We start from the raw sequence: 18222 nt of genomic DNA on the forward strand, positions 1-18222 counted from the left end.
TGTTCTCTGAACCTACTTCTCTTGAGCGAACCACTTCCGTGGCTCTGTTTTAATCTCTTCACATACCGGAAATGCCTCTACTCTGTATTCCTTTAAGACCCTATGAAAGCCTCCACCTCTGGGAAGTTTTCCCGACTTTTAAGACTCTTACAAATGTATGAGTCACTATTTTATTATTCATATTTATAAATACGAAAGCAACAAGGAAAAAGCAACATTTTTTTCTGTTTTTGTCTTTCAACACCAGCTGCAACATCTATGCTCAATAAATGTTTGATGATTATAACAATGTATGATGGGGGTAAATATAAGTTTACAATTGTTCTTTGAAAGATTTTTAATAGATATTAAAAAGCAAGGCCACAGTGAAAACTTGTTGCAGACTGGCTAGATGTTGTAACATGGTTATACAAATGGCTCACCATTCTCTGAGATGCTGACCTTTACTTTGGCACATTGAAATTAGCGACGTTTAACACCTTCTTTCCCCAGAAAGTGGGCTGTGATAAAGAAATTGGCTCCAATAAGGTTGAGGATAAGTGTGGCGTCTGTGAAGGAGATAATTCCCATTGTCGAACTGTGAAGGGGACATTTACCAGAACTCCAAGGAAGCTTGGTAAGATGAAGTTTCTGTGCACCTAGTATCCTTCTTTTTGCCTTGTACTTTTTGAGAACTTTTAAGAATCCATCCTTTTCAATAAACGTAACAAAAAATTGGCAGGTGATTTATTTTTTATCTAGATTACCTTTTAGAAAACTATTTTAAATAATTAAAAAAAAAAAGCTCTGGATTCGCACTCCATAGCTACTATGATGAAAAAAGGCTACTAAAAACAATATCAATTATTGCAGTAAGATAAAATCTGTTTTATTTTGTGTTTTTAATAAAATGCACTAGATCTAATTAGTAGAGTTGCTGCTTATTTTGAATTTTCTTTTACACATAAATTGCTGATCAGGAGTTAAAAATCACCAAACATTAAATATAATGTTTTTAATGTTGCCAAAGTTTTGCTTTTTTTATTTTAAAACTGAGCAAGGTTATCCTATTTATAAATGTGTAATTTGAGAATCCATATTTCATATAGCTTTAAAAAATTTTATTAAAAAATTTGAGATACAACCAAAAATAAAAGGAACCCTGGTGACAGTGCTCAGCTGCTAACTGAAAGGTCGGCAGTTCGAACCCACCAGCCATTCCAAAGGAGAAAGATATGGCAGGCAGTCTGCTTCCGTAAAGATTTACAGCTTTGAAAGCCATGTGGAGCAGCTCTACACTGTCCTGTAGGGCTGCTATGAGGCAGAATTGACTCATCAGCAATGGTTTGTTTTGTTTGTGTATAATTGCTTGTATGTACAAACTTTCATGCTTGTTACCTAATCAATGTCCTAGACTGAAGCATACACCAAAGTTTCCACAGATGGAGCAAATAATACCCGCATACAACAAATATACAAAAATATTTGTATGCTCATAATTACTCATTGAAATTTTCATGAAAGGTTTAGATGCAAACATTACTAATTTCTTCAATTTGTAACAAATATTATTCAGTGATTCAACCAGCATTTATTGGGCAAATGCTTCTCTTGGCATTCAGCATTTAAAAATAAATTTGATGTGATGGCTGCCTTGAGAAGCTTCTCTTATGTCTTCTTAACACTGTCAATATAGTCTCTAAGAGAATGACAGGAAAAAAAAAAAAGAAAAGAAATTTGTATTACTTTGAGCATGTTGTGATGATAATTTTTCCTTTTAGGAAAAAAAAGGAAAGTATAAAAAAAGTTAGTCTTCATCCAAGTGGAATAATTCTTTGTTCTTTCTATAACCATTGTACACCAGCTATCCAACTTAAGCTAATTCCAGGCACATCAATTTTCATATATTTAGGACAGCAGAACTGGATGACTGCATTCTAATGTGCATCTCTTAGGTATCCCCTACACTAGTTACTGATGTCTTTTCTATTTCTGTGTGAGAGTTACTATGTTTTATACTTTGAAAATTGTCTTAAAACGTATTTTTAAAAGCAAATATTATCATTTCAGTCCAATTATTTTAATAAAGCAAATGAAATCAGAATTATATGCATTATATTATGGTTTTGGCACAGTTAAATGTATTTTTCTTCATCTGATTGTGAAATACTTTATTGGGCTTTCTTTGTTGGAATTATATGTTATCATTTTCTTTTGGGTGAAAAATAATTCCTTTTGCTTTATTTCCGGAGTGAATCACTATAGGGAAAAAATGTTTTTGCCATAATCATTTATTCCATATTATGTGTAATATAAGATAGTAATACTGTTTTTCAGATACCTCCAAAATTATGCTAAACCTGTGAATTAAAGGTCAGAAGAGGTGGTGATAGCTTTCATCAGCCATACAGCTCCAAACTGTTCGAAGTTAACCTAACATTCATTTCTTTGCAATAATGTTGTCTTCACAGTTATTCAATAGACTAATTAACCTTTTCCAACAGGAAAGCAATTAAGCAAGAGGTGCCAAAAAGAATTCAAGTTGCTGGAAAATGAAATCTGCAAGTATTCAACTTCAAATCACCTACATCATTTTGCATTCATGCTTAGTCTTATGTTCATTGACTATTAACAGTTTATTGGCACTAGCTAGCTATTGTAACTGCATTTTTATTTCAACATAAAAAACAACAACGTATTTTGTATCTTACCTTAATAAAATATGTATGGCTTATCACATAGTCAATGAAACAGCAAGACTTTGATAAACATGAAACCTCTACTAATTAAAGACATTCTGTTTAAGGGAAGACGAGAGGCGCTTTCACTTTACCCAAAGGAGCTCGCAATATTTCTCTTGCAGAAACAAGGGAAGCTAAAAATGTACTGGGTAAGTTGTAATGAACTGCAGAAAGACGGGCATCCATAAATGGCATCAAGCTGTTTTGCTGTGCCTGGCATCGTAAGCATGTTCCTTCTGGCCATTGCATACTCAGGCAAACATGATACGTTTGTTTCATGTCATCTGTTGAACTTCACCCCAGGCTAAGCCCTTAACACCAAAATGTCTCCAGTTAGTTAAGACATTAATAAACATGGTGAACAAAGTTAGGTACATTTACCCATAGGTACATATTAACTGTCCATGTACAAATAACAAAAACATGTTTGTTTATTTTTCCCAATCTTATCTGTAATGTGTATTGATTGATAACTGAGTTTCTTCCAATTTTTATTGTATATTATATGAATTGGGTATTTCATAATGTGCTGAAAGTGCAAGTTACATAATCTTCCTCCATTTAATTATTTTTCTCATAAAAATGAGATATTATCTTGGTCTCTCTATTTGACCTATTGTTGATTTTATATTATTTTTTTTTATTGTAAGTTATCATAATTCTAGGATGTGAGATACTACTAGGAAGGCTTTACCGTGTATCACATTGAATGTAATAGGATTGATACATGATTTTAAAACCAAAGACAGCCATTTAAGCATATTGGCTTTATTATTTCTGTCTTGGCAGAATGAGGTCAAAGTGAATGTAAATGCAATATCCAACATAACTGGCAGACCTTTTCCAATGAAATGATTTGGTTAAATCTACAACATGTATTTTAAAACATTCTCACTGTATAACTTGTTTAAGTCTTTAAAATTAATTGTTGATCATAATAAAAGTTAATTACTGATTATTCTTTGTCAGTTTCTTTAGAATGAAGTAGGCTGTTTTAAATATGAAAATATTTTGTTCATTAGAAGTGTGGCTATCTATACTTGCCACTTAGGCTATTAAAAGACTATATAAGCAGATAAAATATCTCAAGGAGTCAGTCCACCAACTAAGTACACAAAAAAATGGCCGCATTACAAAAGGGAGGTTTAGAAAGCTAGATTCACACAGGGGAACATAGAACGTTATAGTATTTGCCTAATTGCTGGCACAGTTCATAGATCAACACAAGATAAATGACTAAAAGATTGGTAACAGTATTAACTTTTCCCCCCACTTAAAAAAAAAAAGAAAGTGCCCTCTAAGCTCATGCCGATGTCACAAAAGCTACCAATTCTTTGAAATAATTTCTGAAACTGCTTCTTTTCATTTAGGGATGCCCTCTTCTGCATGTTGGAGCAGTAATAATGTAGTGCTCTACTAACCATGGTTGTTGCTTTTGTTTTTTTCTTTGCTTCTTCCAATATTTATTACACATGCAAAGGGTACCTTAAGATGTTTGATATACCCCCTGGTGCTAGACATGTGCTAATCCAAGAAGACGAGGCTTCTCCTCATATTCTTGGTAAGTGTCTCTGTCCTAATGGCTCTGCTTTAACGTGCATATATGTATATACATATATAAAACCCAAAAACCAAACCCAGTGCCATGGAGTCGATTCCAACTCATAGCAACCCTACAGAACAGAGTGGAACTGCCCCATAGAGTTTCCAAGGAGTGCCTGGTGGATTTGAACTGCCGACCCTTTGGTTAGCAGCTGTGGGTGGCACTTACCCACTACACCACCAGGGTTTCCATATACATATGTATGTACATATATATATGTGTATGTTGCTATAGGGTTGCTATGAACTGGAAACTACTGGATGGCAACAGGTTTTATATGTATGTGTATATGTATATGCCTATGCATATGTGTTCGTATATGTATACATATATATACAAACACACATGTATATAAGGATTAAAATTACATATTAGTACATCAATTTAATAAAGTGTGGTTTTAGTCGGTGGTTTTTTCCAACTATTCTTACTTTAAAACAAATATCCAAAACTAAAGCTTTAATTTGGGGTGGAACTTGGGATTGATTCATTATTACATGAGGAAAAAGAATCCTTTGAAAAGATTGTATTCATTGTATATTTTTCCTTTGCACTGAGGGCTGCTGAGAAAAATAAATATCCTAATTAATAAAATACAGTAAATTGAGGGATAATATCAGAAAAATATGCCGTATTTATGTTGATAAGTAAGTTCTGATATTTTGGTTGATGCTACACTGTATGCCTCCCTGTATTTTTATTGCGTCTTAAGTTCTTTGGCTGAAAAGCAACCACATGCTTCAGTGGATTTTTCCTAAATATCTGACATGTGTCAGGTTTCTGACTGACACATGCAAATCCATTTGCATGGCTGTTTAGAATTTCCAAAAGCAGATTCTTTTCCTCCTTTATGAGAGGATCACGTAGAAATGCTGCTTTGGAGGGATTTGTGTTGAAAGTGCTACGTGCAAATGTGAACGTAACTTTCACCTATTCCCTGGCCTATTTTATTAATAAGAAGAAAGGCATCACCTGTCAGCACCATGAAAATTTGCAGCAAATTGCCTGTTTTCATGTGTGACTTAAGAAAAACGCATTGTTTTATGGCGCTTCATTCAGAATTGTGGAGTTTTTAAAAATATCTAAATTATACGCACTGCTAGATGATGTAACAGTTTAGCAGTTAGCCATAGTTCTATCTCCAGTAATTAAAATTTCTTATTCGTCAACCTAGAGTTCAGATTATTATCTTTGGAAAATTTAGACTAAGTTCAAGAGGAGTAATTCTAGTTAATTAAAATTATTCATGTTTTCTAAGTATTGTCAGTAATGGTAATGACTTAGGTGGTTTTTCTAACTTATCACTGTATGTCGATAAACACTTCCAACATTTTAAGTCCCAGTTATTGCTTTTTATCCATTAGAGGAAATTTTTTTTTAATTTCAGAATGTATCGTAGATGTGTAATACATTAAGAATTCTAGCAGCAGTAAGCAGCTTTTTTCTAGCCTTGTGAGTAGGTGAGGTGGCCTTGGCACTTTATAATTGTAGGGTCGCTATGAGTCGGAATCCACGGCAGTGGGTTTGTGTTAAAAGCTAAATTGTTTGTTCGCCTGATAATTAGTTCAGCCATATTGTGTGCCTACAAATATTTTGACCAATTTTAAAGAGATACAAAGTAAAGTAAATGAGCCATTATTTTATAGCATAAGTGCTTTATACTAATTACTGGACATGTATCTACTGTTTTCAAAATATTCCCAGCTACCTGAGGAAATGTATAAGATGCGCGAGTTAGAAACTGTTAACCTCTTTGGCATTGTTTTCAAATTTGGGAATACGTGCTAAGATTATTTTCTTGCCATCTAAATATCTTTCCATTGTTTTTGACTAGTCAGAAATGCTACTTGAAGGTTTTGAATGCCTAGTAAAGGAAATGGGAGTCATATCAGACTTGACACTCATTTAGATTGTTTTAATGCTAATAAAGAAGCATGGTCTTACTATCATAGACTTACTGTGGAACTTCTGAACTGTCACTTGATAAGATGCAATGTGTACTGGTTACTATTTTCCTTCCTTTAGCTATTAAGAACCAGGCTACAGGCCACTATATTTTAAATGGCAAAGGGGAGGAAGCCAAGTCTCGGACCTTCATAGATCTTGGCGTGGAGTGGGATTATAACATCGAAGATGACATTGAAACTCTTCACACCGATGGACCCTTACATGACCCTGTTATTGTGTTGGTATGTGGTGCTGCGGACTCAATATGTAGTTGGTTTAATTTATAATTTCATAATTAATTAATCTGAAAACATGTTTAAACATTGATCATGTAGTTGCTTTTTTTTTTTAACTAAATCCATTTATTTCCCCCCTATTCTTTGTGCAATTTGTCATGTATTTTATTTTACATACATGATAGACGTAACAGTACAGTAAACAGTTCTCTGTTTCCGTGGGTTCTGCATTCATGGATTCAATACCTCAGATCAAAACTTTTTGAAAAAGAAAACAAATGTTACATTGTTGCTGATGTGTCTGACGTAGTTAGGCCTATGGCGGCTGCATCTGTACTAAGCGTGGCCAATTACCTAAACGGTACAGTAATGACAACTGTTTACACAGCATTTACATTGCGTCAGATATTATCAGCAAGTTAGAGATGATTTAAAGTATACATGAGGACGTACATAGGTTATATGCAAATCTTACGTCACTTTAAGGGACTCGAGTAGCCTCAGATTTTGGTATCTGTGAGGTCCTGGGACCAGTCCCCAGTGGATACTGAGGGACAACAGTATTACTTCGACTTAAGCAATCAGTTGTATTTTAAAGATATCCAGAGAAGAATAGATTTTTGTATTTACCCAGATACTTACAACTTCTGGTGCTTGTCATTCCTTCCTATAGCTCTGACTTTCCATCCGACACCATTTGTCTTCAGTATAAAGAACTTCCTTTAGCATTTCTTGTGGTGTGGGTTTACTAGCAATGAATTCTCTCATCTTTGAATTATCTAAAAATGTTTTTATTTCACCCTCACATTCGAAGGATGTCTTCACTAGGTGTAAAATTTGGGGATGCTAGCTTTATATTGTTGTTGGTTTTTCTTTTGATTCCGTTAAAGATATTTTTACACTGTCTTCTGGAATCTATAGCTTATAATGGGAAGTCAGTTTCATTTATATTGCTACTCTATGTAATGTGTTATTTTTTCTAGCTGTTTTTTAAGATTTTTTTTTTTAATGTAATGTGTTATTTTTTCTAGCTGTTTTTTAAGATTCACACTCTCTTTTGACAATTTGACTAGAATATATTTATATATTTAGGTGTTGTCTCTTTTGTATATATCCTGCTTGGAGTTTACTGATCTTGAGTCTGTAGATTGATGTTTTTGCCAAATTTAGGTAAATTCTCCATTGTCTTCAGCTATTCTTTTTGACCCCATCACTCTCTTCTCAACTTCTGGTACTCATTTACATGTGTGTTAAACCAATTGAAATTATTCCACAAGTCTCAGGCTATGTTCATTCTTTTGTAATCATTCTTTTTTCTCTGTTCTTCAGACTAGATAATTTCTATTGAGTTGTGTTCAGGTTCACTGACTATTTCTTATGCATCTCCAATCTACCATTAAGCCTACCCAGCCATTTTTTTTTTTTTTTTTAATGACAGGTGGTATACTTTTCTAGAATTTTCTTTTTAATTTCAATTTCTATGCTGAGATTTCCATATATTTTCACTCATTTTTGTCTAGCTTTCCCTTTAAGTTCTGAGTCTTCATGGCGTCTGTTTCTATTGGCTGTTTCTTTTTTGTTTTTTCCCCTTGATTAAATGTCTCATTTTCCTGCTTCTTGTAATTTTTTATTGTACACTGAACATTATGGTTGATAAGTTGTAGGATGTTTGGTTTATATTGCCCTCCTTAAAGTTTTTTCAGTTTTGTTCTCACAGGAAGCTAAATTATTGGTAGATCCTCTGATCTTGTGTAAGGAGCCCTGGTAGCCCAAATGGTTAGGCACTCAGCTGCTAACTGAAAGGTTGGCAGTTTGAACCCACCCACCTGCTGCATGGGAGAAAGACCTGGAAATCTGCTTCCATAAAAATTATAGCTAAGAAAACCCTATAGGGCACTTGTACTCTGTTATATGAGCTCACTATGTGTTAGAATGGACTCGATGGCACCCCACAACTGATCCTGTGCGGCCTGGTTTTATTCTTTGTCAGGATTGGCCTTTTTCACTTTTTTCTTGTTCTTATCACCTGGCCATCCTAGTGTCTTAACTGAATACGTGAAGTGGTAGTGAGGCCTCTCAACCCTGGCCGGATCAAAAATCCGAGTCTCTCAGACCTGACTGACCTCCAGTATTTCTGTCCCACTTGCAGTTCCTCAGCAGCTACTCATTGGTAGGTCTCATGGTGTCTGTCCCAGGCATGCACAGACCAGCCCATCAGTCAAGGACCCATGCAGACCAGCTCTCTATGAAGCTCTCCCTTTTTTAGTCTCCTGCCATGTAAGTTCCAAGCTGCTGTGATTCCCATCTCAATTCAGTGAGACCGCTGTGCTTAGCTTGGACTCCTCCTCCCAATGTCATAGTCTAGAACCTGTCCCCAGTCAGGATGCCAGGACCTGGTATGTTTCTCTTCTCAAAGCAGTCATTGTCCTGTACTCTCCATTATCCATTGCCAAAGGAACAGTTTCCTCATACATTCTGTTTGCCTTTGCAACAGGAGTGCAAATCCATTACTCTCTCATAGATGAAAGCAGAAGACATCTACTCGATTTGAAATGTATTGTTGGATACGGTACACAAATATTTATAGGATTCTCTGTTAAAAATACTACTCTAATCAAAAACCAAGCTTTCCAACTGGATTCCAAGTCTTTTTTCTTTTATTCCTTTGAAAATCATTTCCCTTTGGTGAAGTGTCTGTTTAAATGTTTTGTCCATTTTTAAAGTGGATTGTTTTCTTTTTACAGAGTTTTGAGAGTTCTTTAAATGTAATCAATGTAAGTCCTCTGTGAAAAATGTGATTTGCAAATATTTCTCCCAGCCCATAGCTTGTCTTTTCATTCTCTTAGTTGTACCTTTCACAGAGCAAAATATTGTAAAATTTTACTGAAGTTCAGTATTATCAGTTTTTTTCCATTACAAATCAAGATTTTGGTTTTCTGTAAGAATTTTTTTGTCTAGCCCAAGGTCAAAAAATTTTCTACTGTCTTTTTTTTTTTTTTTTGTAACAGTGTTAGAGCTTATATTTACATTTAGGTTTATGAACTATTTTGAGTTGATTTTTATATAGATTTTGTATAAGATATTAGGTTCATATTTTTGCATGTAGACCCCTGATTAGTTACCTATCATAGCATATCAAATGACCCCACACCTAATGGCTACAAACAAGAAACACTTATTATCTCACAGTTTCTGTGAGTCAGGAATCCGGGAACAACTTAACTGAGTCATTCTGGCTCAAAGTATCTCATGAGTCCTCACAACATGGCAGCTGGAATACCTCTCCTCAGAACTGCCTCACAGTGCAACATAGCAACTGACGTTCTTACCCTCAGGACTGGCTCACAGCACAACATGGCAACTGACATTCCCCTCCTCAGGACTACTCACAGCACAACAGCTCTGTTCCACCAGAGGAAGTAATTCAAGAGGCAGAGAAAGTGAGAGAGCACACCTAAAACTGAAGTCAGTGTTTTTTAACCTTATCTTGAAAGTAACATCCCATCATTTCTGCAATATTCTGTTTGCTAAAAGCAAGTCACTAAATCAAGTCCACACTCAAGGGGAGGGGAACTAAGCTCCACTAAGCGGGAAAAGTTATCAAAAAATGTATAGATATTTTTAAAGTCACCATACTCTCCAGCTACTCCAACATCATTTGTTAAAAAGACTGTCGTTTCTTGCTTAAATAGCTTTTTCATCTATGTCAAAACTTAATTGTCTAAATCCAATTGGGTCTATTTCTGGACCTTCTGTTCTGTTTTATAGGGTAAATAATTTTAGAACAAAAATATATATTAATCAAAATTTTATTTAGATTACCTTGAGTTTGAATGATTGGAAATCTAAAATTCTAGTTAGCTGTCAAATAACTACCCATTAAAAAAGTCCATTGCCGTCAAGTCAATTCTGATGAATAGCGACCTTACAGGACAGAGTAGAACTGCTCCATAGGGTTTCCAAGGAGCACCTGGTGTATTTGAACTGCCAACCTTTTGGTTAGCAGCTATAGCTCTTACTCACTATACCACCAGGGCTTCCTAAATAACTACACTGCCTTCTTTCCATTGGTACTGGTATTTGGCTTCAGAACCCTGATGTTTAACCACTATGATAGACTGCCTCAAGGCTTGGCCTACTGATTGTGGTGGAACTACAGGGAGCAGTGTGGGCTGGAGTGTAAGAATGAGATTTGTAGTTAGGAGAGGGGGCTTGTGGAGACGCAATGCTGACCTTTCTTTTCTTTCTAAAAGTTTGTAACTCCAGCATGGTGGCTAGGCTGTCTGGCACTGAAGGAGTTAGATATCTGGCTAGAGTTTAAGGACTGGTGCTTGATTTTTCATGCTGTTATAAAAACAAAAACTACAGAAAAAAGAAAACAGACCCAGATAACAAGATCATTTATCCCAGTGGGCTTAATATCACTAGATTTCTCAAACAATGACTGTTTCTGAAGGTTTATTTGAAAATACAAAATAACTGCTCATGTTTCTACCTTTGTGTAATTGGTATGAGGCTATAAAAGCCACGTTAAAATCAGTTAAAACTTATTTTTTTATCTTGGAAAACTTCTTTTCCCTAAACAAAATTAATGATAAATAACAGAGAAGATATTTACAATCCTTATTTAAAAAAGGATCAATATTTATTGTGTAAATTATTTAAGAAAAAATGTATATACCCATAAACAAGAGGTATTGGACATGAACATGCAGTGTACAGTAGACAAAATGCAAGTCCCCAGTAAACTTAGGAAAATCTAGCCTTACTAATTATCAAAGAAAACAGTAATCTTTTGTTCTCTAATTAACTAAGAAGAAATAATGTAATATGTAGTGCTGAGTGGTACACTTCCAATATGAAAGTAATAATTGCTCTAACTATTCTAGAGAGTCATTCAAAAGACTATAAACTCGTTGCTGTCAAGTTGATTCCAATTCATAGTTACCCTATAGGACAGAGTAGAACTGCCTCACCAGGTTTCTAAGGCTGTAATCTTTAGGGAAGCAGACTGCCACATCTTTCTCCTACAGAGCGGCTGGTGGGTTTCAACTGCCGACCTTTTGATTAGTAGTTGAACGATTAACCACTGTGCCACCAGGGCTCCTTTTTGTACCCTTTAACCTGCTAAGGAAAACCAAAAATTTCCACAAAGGTGAAGACAAATGCTATTCAATAAAGATATTCAGTAATAAATGGTTAAATAATGGATACTACTTACCCTTAGGATTAAAGATTATACTGAGATTTTTTTAAATCACATTTTTAATATCTATGTACTGTCTTGGGAAACATGCATAACACATTAAATTAAATACACAAGGCCAGGAAAATATGTATGTGTATATGCGCACACACATACATACACACTGTAAAAATATCTTGAGGGAATATCCCGAAATAACAAAAATGACTGGTTTCCTCTGGTTTGGTAGAATTATGAAGGATTTTTATTTTCTTTATATTTTTTCTGTAATGTGTGTGTTTTCTAGAAGAAATGTCATTATCTTTATCATCATGACAGAATAGTTTATTTTAATGAATAATTTAAAAATACACTGAGATGGTATTTCCTAAGGAAACGCTATAGTGAATCTTATTATAAAGTTACTATTTTTTTTTTTAATAATGCAAAGTCTTATCCTCACTGTATATATTTTTTGGGGTCAAAGCTTTATATATTTGCATTTTTTTCTTGAACAGGGCATGCTTGTATCCTAGTTAATAGAAACAAAAACAGTATGTTTTTAGAAACTACTCAAAGATTTCCAGTTTTGATTAAAGCAATATTCTGAACTATTTGTAATTTTTCACTCAAAATTTAACCTTCTCTCAGGTGATTTACACATCTGTTTCATGTGTATGTTAGATTATACCTCAGGAGAATGATACCCGCTCTAGCCTGACCTATAAGTACATCATCCATGAAGACTCCGTACCTACAATCAGCAGCAACAATGTCATCCAGGAAGAATTAGATACTTTTGAGTGGGCTTTGAAGAGCTGGTCTCAGTGTTCCAAACCCTGTGGTGGAGGTAACAATTGAACACCTATTTATTATATTAAAATGTAATCCACAAAAAAGCCAGTCTTCTTGCCTTTGCCTTAAGCATTGTCTCTAATAGAGGTCACAATCTGAGAAACGCTAAACATAACGAACAGAATATAAGTTAAAAGCATTTTTACTGCAATCCCAGACTCAGGAAAGGATAAGAATCCATTTGTAATCCTTAAAAGCCTTTTTCTCCTTCACTTGGGTTCTTTATGTTTCACATTCGTTGTCGGGTACTCTTAATTGCTTTATTCTTCCCAAATTCTAAGACGCTGCCAAATTCTGTGCCCTCTGGTTCTCGCCTTTCTTCTTCTCCACCTTTACCTCCATATCTATTCATTTCTCTTTTATCTGGGTTAATAATAGAATTATTAGTTATATAGCCCTGTTTATGTACCAGATACTGTTCTAAATGCTTCATATGTTAATTCATAAATCCTCACAATGGCCCTGTGGGGTCAGTATTATTATAATGCCTATTGTACTGATAAAAAAAAAAAAAAAAATTGCTATCAAGTAGATTCTGACTCATAGTGACCCTATAGGATGGAGTAGAACTGCCCCAGAAGTTTTCCAAGGCTGTAATCTTTATGTAAGCAGACTGTCACATCTTTCTCCTTTGGAGCTGCTGGTAGGTTCAAACTGGCGAACTTTCAGTTAGCAGCTGGATGCTTTAACTACTCTGCCACCCTAGCTTCGTTAACCGAAACCTGTTGCCATTGGGTCAGTTCTGACTCACAGTGACTAGCTCCCTTAAAAAGGTTCAATTCCTGGCCGAGACCCCTCACGACCTGTCTAGCAGTGGAGATTTGCATGTTTTTTATGATGCTAAGCAGGTTTCAGTAGAGCTTCCAGATTAAGACAGAGTAGGAAGAAAGGCCTGGCAATATGCTTCTGAAAATCAGCCAGTGACTACCCCATGGATCACAAAGGTCTGATTAGTAACCCATCATGAGGATGGAACAGGAATGGGCAGCATTTATTCTGTTGTTCATTGGGTCTTTGTGAGTTGGGGGCCAATCTGATGACAGATAACAGCAACATTGTACTGATGAGGAAACTTAAGCACAAAGAGAGTAAGTGATCTGCCCAAAGTCATACAGCTAGTAAGTGGCACAGCCAAGATTCAAACCAGGTAGCCTGGTTTCTGAGTACAGGCTCTTTCTTACTGACTGCATTATGTGCCTCTCTGCCCTCTCCAGAGTAAATCCATGAAGCTGTTCTCAGGGTTTTTCGATTTGTCTCATCATCCATTTCCCTAATTCTGAACAACATTGCTCTAGGACTAAGCCGGCCTAGGCAGAATTCCCCCCAACAGGCAGTAAGAGAGAAACTGCCACAATAATGATAGTAAAGAACTGAGAATAGAAGAATTGTGTATACTTTATCATTTTAAATTCAAGGATGTATTTCTAAAGTTGCTTTTTTCGTTTTTGGAGGGTACACAAAATATTATTACTGAGTTAATAAAATGAACTCTTCTTTATTCGTTAGAGATGTTTATTTAATTTGAATCCTCTCTTCTGCTGTACCCACAACACCTACCTTGTCACTAAGATTTGTCAGATACCCTTTTTTTAATCTGTCCCATCTGTTGCTTCCTCACCAGGCTTCCTTCACTATTTCAGAAGGGAAGATTATTACCACAGACTCTTAGTCAACTAACTTTGGTTTCCTTCTCATCTCTTACGTGCCAGAGTGGTCTTTCTTGAATGAATAAATGAATGAATGAATGAGTTGCATTATATTATTCCTCTCATTAAAATCCTTCAGTCTGCAAAGGTGTTACCCTGAGAGCACAGCATCATTTATGCAGTATTTTTGCCAAAAATGAGTAACCCGAATCTAATGATGATGAAGCAATTAAGGAAACCCAAATTTTAGGGACATTTTACACAAAGACATGTACATGTCAAAAAAAATTAAATATCACGAAAGACAAAGAGAGGCTCAGAACCTGTTACATATTGGTGGAGGCTAAAGAGACATGACAACTACATATAATGCATGATCCTAGTTGAAAAAAAAATTCTAGAAAGAACATTATAGAAACAATTGACAAAATTTGAATATGGTCTGTATATTAGGTAATATACATCATGGAGCACTGGTGGCATAGTGGTTAAGAGCTCGACCGCTAACCAAAAGGTCGGCAATTCGAATCGAACAGCTGCTCTTTGAAAACCCTATGGGGCCGTTGTGTTCTGTTCTGTTCCGCAGGGTTTGGATTCTCTTTTTTTTTAGTAGGTAATAGTATTGTATCTGCAAAATTTTCTTATTTTAAGAATTGTGGGTATGTAAGAGAATGTGCATGTTGTGAGGTATACGCTAAAGTACTTAAGAGTGAAAGATCATGATGTCTGTACCTTACTCTCAAATGGTTCAGCAAAATAACATGTATATAAAGAAAGAGATAAAGCAAATGTGGTGAAATGGTAACAAAAGGTGAAACTAGGAGAAGTACATACAAATGTTCATTGTACTATCCTTGCCACCTTTTTTTAGGTTTTAAAAATTTCAAAAAAAAAGTGTTAAAACGGAAATATAATTACAAATGTCACAGTTGGGGGCTGGGGGAAACCTCTTTCAGTAACTCCCTATAATCTTTAGGCTGAAGGCCAAACACTTGCCTGGCACTCAGACTTTCAAGATTTGATCCGTTTCTGTCTCCTTCCCCTTCACACATGATACTTGCACCATTCAAAGCCACCTGTCATTTCCTCTGCTTAGAGTGTTATTCTACTCCATTTCTTTTCTTTTATGCAGTGGTTGTTGAACTTCAAGCTTCTGATCAAGGAAGTGCTTATCTTGCAAGCTTCCCCTGCCCCTCCCCCAGCTAAGTTAGAAGACTTGCCCTCTGTGTTCCTTGAGTACCCTTTACAGTGAGAAATTTATATGAAAGACTTCTTGCCTTTCAGTCAATTCCAACTCTAAGTGGACCCTATAGGACAGACTAGAACTTCCCCGTAGGGTTTCCAAGGCTATAAATCTTTTAAGGTTAAGCACTCTGCTGCTAACCAAAAGGTTGATGGTTCTCACCCATCCAGTTACTCATTCTGGAAGAGAAAGACACAGCATTTGGCTCCTATAAAGATTGCAGCCTAGAAAAGTCTATGGGGCAGTTCTACCCTGTCGCATGGGGTTGACAATAAATCGAAATTGACTTCATGGCACCTAACAACACAAAAGCCTAAGGATCCCTGGGTGGCTCAAACAGTTAAGCAAAACGTTGGTGATTGGAACCCACCCAGAGGCAACTCAGGACACAGGCCTGAAAGTCCACTTACAAAAGGTCATACCTTTGAAAGCCCTATAGAGCAGTTCTACTCTACACACATGGGGTCGCCATGAGTCAGAATGGACATGAATGATGCCAACTAACGACAACAACAATAAAAGCCTACGTCATTAGGTATTGTCACCGTTGTTATCTGCCTCTTACACTAACTAGACTGTGTATACTCAAAGTCTAGTTCTTTAACAAGTATGTATTTGCTGTTTAATATTTTGTAATATTTAATAAAGGTAGGCTCCAAGAAAACAAACTTTTTTTGTTTATTTAATTCACCTCCAGCACCTAGAACAGTGCCTGGTTCATCATATACAATATACACTCAATAAATATTTGTTGAATGAATGATGAAATATATAACCACAATGAATAAGTGATTAATTCCAGAGAAACTTAATTCCTTTTCCAGGTTTCCAGTACACTAAATATGGATGCCGTAGGAAAAGTGATAACAAGATGGTTCATCGCAGCTTCTGTGAAGTCAATAAAAAGCCAAAGCCTATTAGAAGAATGTGCAATATTCAAGAATGTACACACCCACTGTAAGCATTTATTTTAACTCTCATATCTTTTTTAATTTTAATTTTTCATTTTGTTTTTGGCCAGAGCTTTACAAGTACCTGGTTTATATAGTCAAATCTTTTTATATAAAGTTGCAGTTCCCTCCCCTCCACTGTGTTATTACTCTCCAAAACAGCCACTTTCAGCTGTTACTTTTCTTCCTCTATTTGATAATTATATATTTCCATCTCTCTGAGTAAAATGTTTTGGCTTCTACTCCTTGATTTTTTTTTTTTAGATATTATATACAGAATTCCCACTGTGGAATGTGAGCTTCTAGCTTTCTTTTACCACCCCTTCCCAAATACACATTCACAGGCACATTTGTCCCATCCCCAGTACTTCCCAAATTGCTGTAGCATACCTTTTAGTGATATTAATATTCAGAGTTTATATTATTTCATTGTATAAATATGTCACATAGCATGCCCAGATTATTTCCTTTCTTATAGAACTGATTCATAATTAATAATCATCTTTTTTCTGTCTGATTTTTCTATTACTTTTCACTCATTCATCCCCAGACTCTCTTCCATGAGTATTAATTTTCTCTCAATACTAAACATTCAAATGTCCTGTCACGTTCATCTTCTTCAAGACATCTCCCAGGGAGTTCTCCATGTTCCTGCTCTGGCCTGGACTACCACACAGCTTTCATCCTGGGGTTTCTTTCTCCATCTTCCTGGGGATTCCCATGCCTGTGGATTGTACTAGATCTGCTGTTGCCCGAATTCCTCGTCTTATCTTTAGGTGTATCCGCTCATTCTGATGGATTATATCTTTCATTAGCTTCCTGAGAAAGCCCATTGCCATGGAGTCGACTCCAACTCATAGTAACCCTGTAGGACAGAGTAGAACTGCCCCATATGGTTTACAAGGAGCACCTGGTGGATTCGAACTGCCGACCTTTTTGTTAGCAGCCATAGCACTTAACCACTATGCCACCAGGGTTTCCTCATGAGAAAAGTATATACAAATTATGTTTTTTTAATATGATTCGAATTCTTACATATAAGAGTATATAAGAAGTTGAAGTATAAGAGCATATAAGAAATCTTCTACTCTAACCCTTGATCATGGGGATGTGTGTTTATATATATATATATGTGTATGTATGTGTGTGTGTATATATATTCTATGTATATTTATAAATAGAATATATATATGGAGAGAGAGAGAGAGAGGGGATATGTTGTTGTTAGTTGCTGTCGGGTTGATTCCAAATCATGACAACCGCATGTGTTACAGAGTAGAACAGCTCCATAGAGTTTTCTTAGCTATAATCGTAGTGGAACAGATCATCAGACTTATCTTCCGTGGTACCTCTGGGTGGGTTAAAACTACCAACCTTTAGGTTAGCAGTTATGCACAAACCATTTGTGTCATTCAGGGACCAAGGTGATATATAGGTATAGATACATATGAAATATATATATAGGGTAGTAGAAGATACGTAAATATAGATATGCTGTTTTTGTTGTGTGTCGTCGAGTCAATTCATAGAGACCCTAAAAGGCAGAGTACAACTACCCCATAGCATTTCCTAGGCTGTAATGTTTATGGGAGCAAATTGCCAGGTCTTCTTCCATAGAGCTGCTGGTAATCTTCCCACCTTTTGGTTAGCAGCCAAGTGCTTAATGATTTTGCCTTATATATATGAAATATATGTACATAAAAAAAAAACCTGCCCTCAGGTCAGTTCTGACTCATAGCAACCCTATAGGACAGAGTAGGACTGCCCCATAGGGTATCCAAGGAGTGGCTGGTGGATTTGAACTGCTGGCCTTTTGGTTAGCAGCTGAGTTCTTAAC

At 35.8% G+C, this 18222-nt stretch overlaps 1 protein-coding gene across 2 annotated transcripts in view; it reads left to right on the forward strand.

The window, feature by feature from the left end:
• Window positions 1-18222, forward strand: part of ADAMTS3 (ADAM metallopeptidase with thrombospondin type 1 motif 3) — a 308238-nt gene that overhangs the window by 274502 nt on the left and 15514 nt on the right. For both annotated transcript variants that reach the window (XM_049886045.1, XM_049886046.1), the window contains exons 15-19: window positions 493-616; window positions 4201-4281; window positions 6349-6512; window positions 12376-12541; window positions 16260-16392. In XM_049886045.1, the coding sequence (XP_049742002.1) occupies window positions 493-616; window positions 4201-4281; window positions 6349-6512; window positions 12376-12541; window positions 16260-16392 (668 nt within the window). The remainder of the gene's footprint in view (window positions 1-492; window positions 617-4200; window positions 4282-6348; window positions 6513-12375; window positions 12542-16259; window positions 16393-18222) is intronic.

The sequence above is a fragment of the Elephas maximus genome, chromosome 5, assembly GCF_024166365.1.
Source record: "Elephas maximus indicus isolate mEleMax1 chromosome 5, mEleMax1 primary haplotype, whole genome shotgun sequence".
NCBI classification, from domain to species: domain Eukaryota; kingdom Metazoa; phylum Chordata; class Mammalia; order Proboscidea; family Elephantidae; genus Elephas; species Elephas maximus.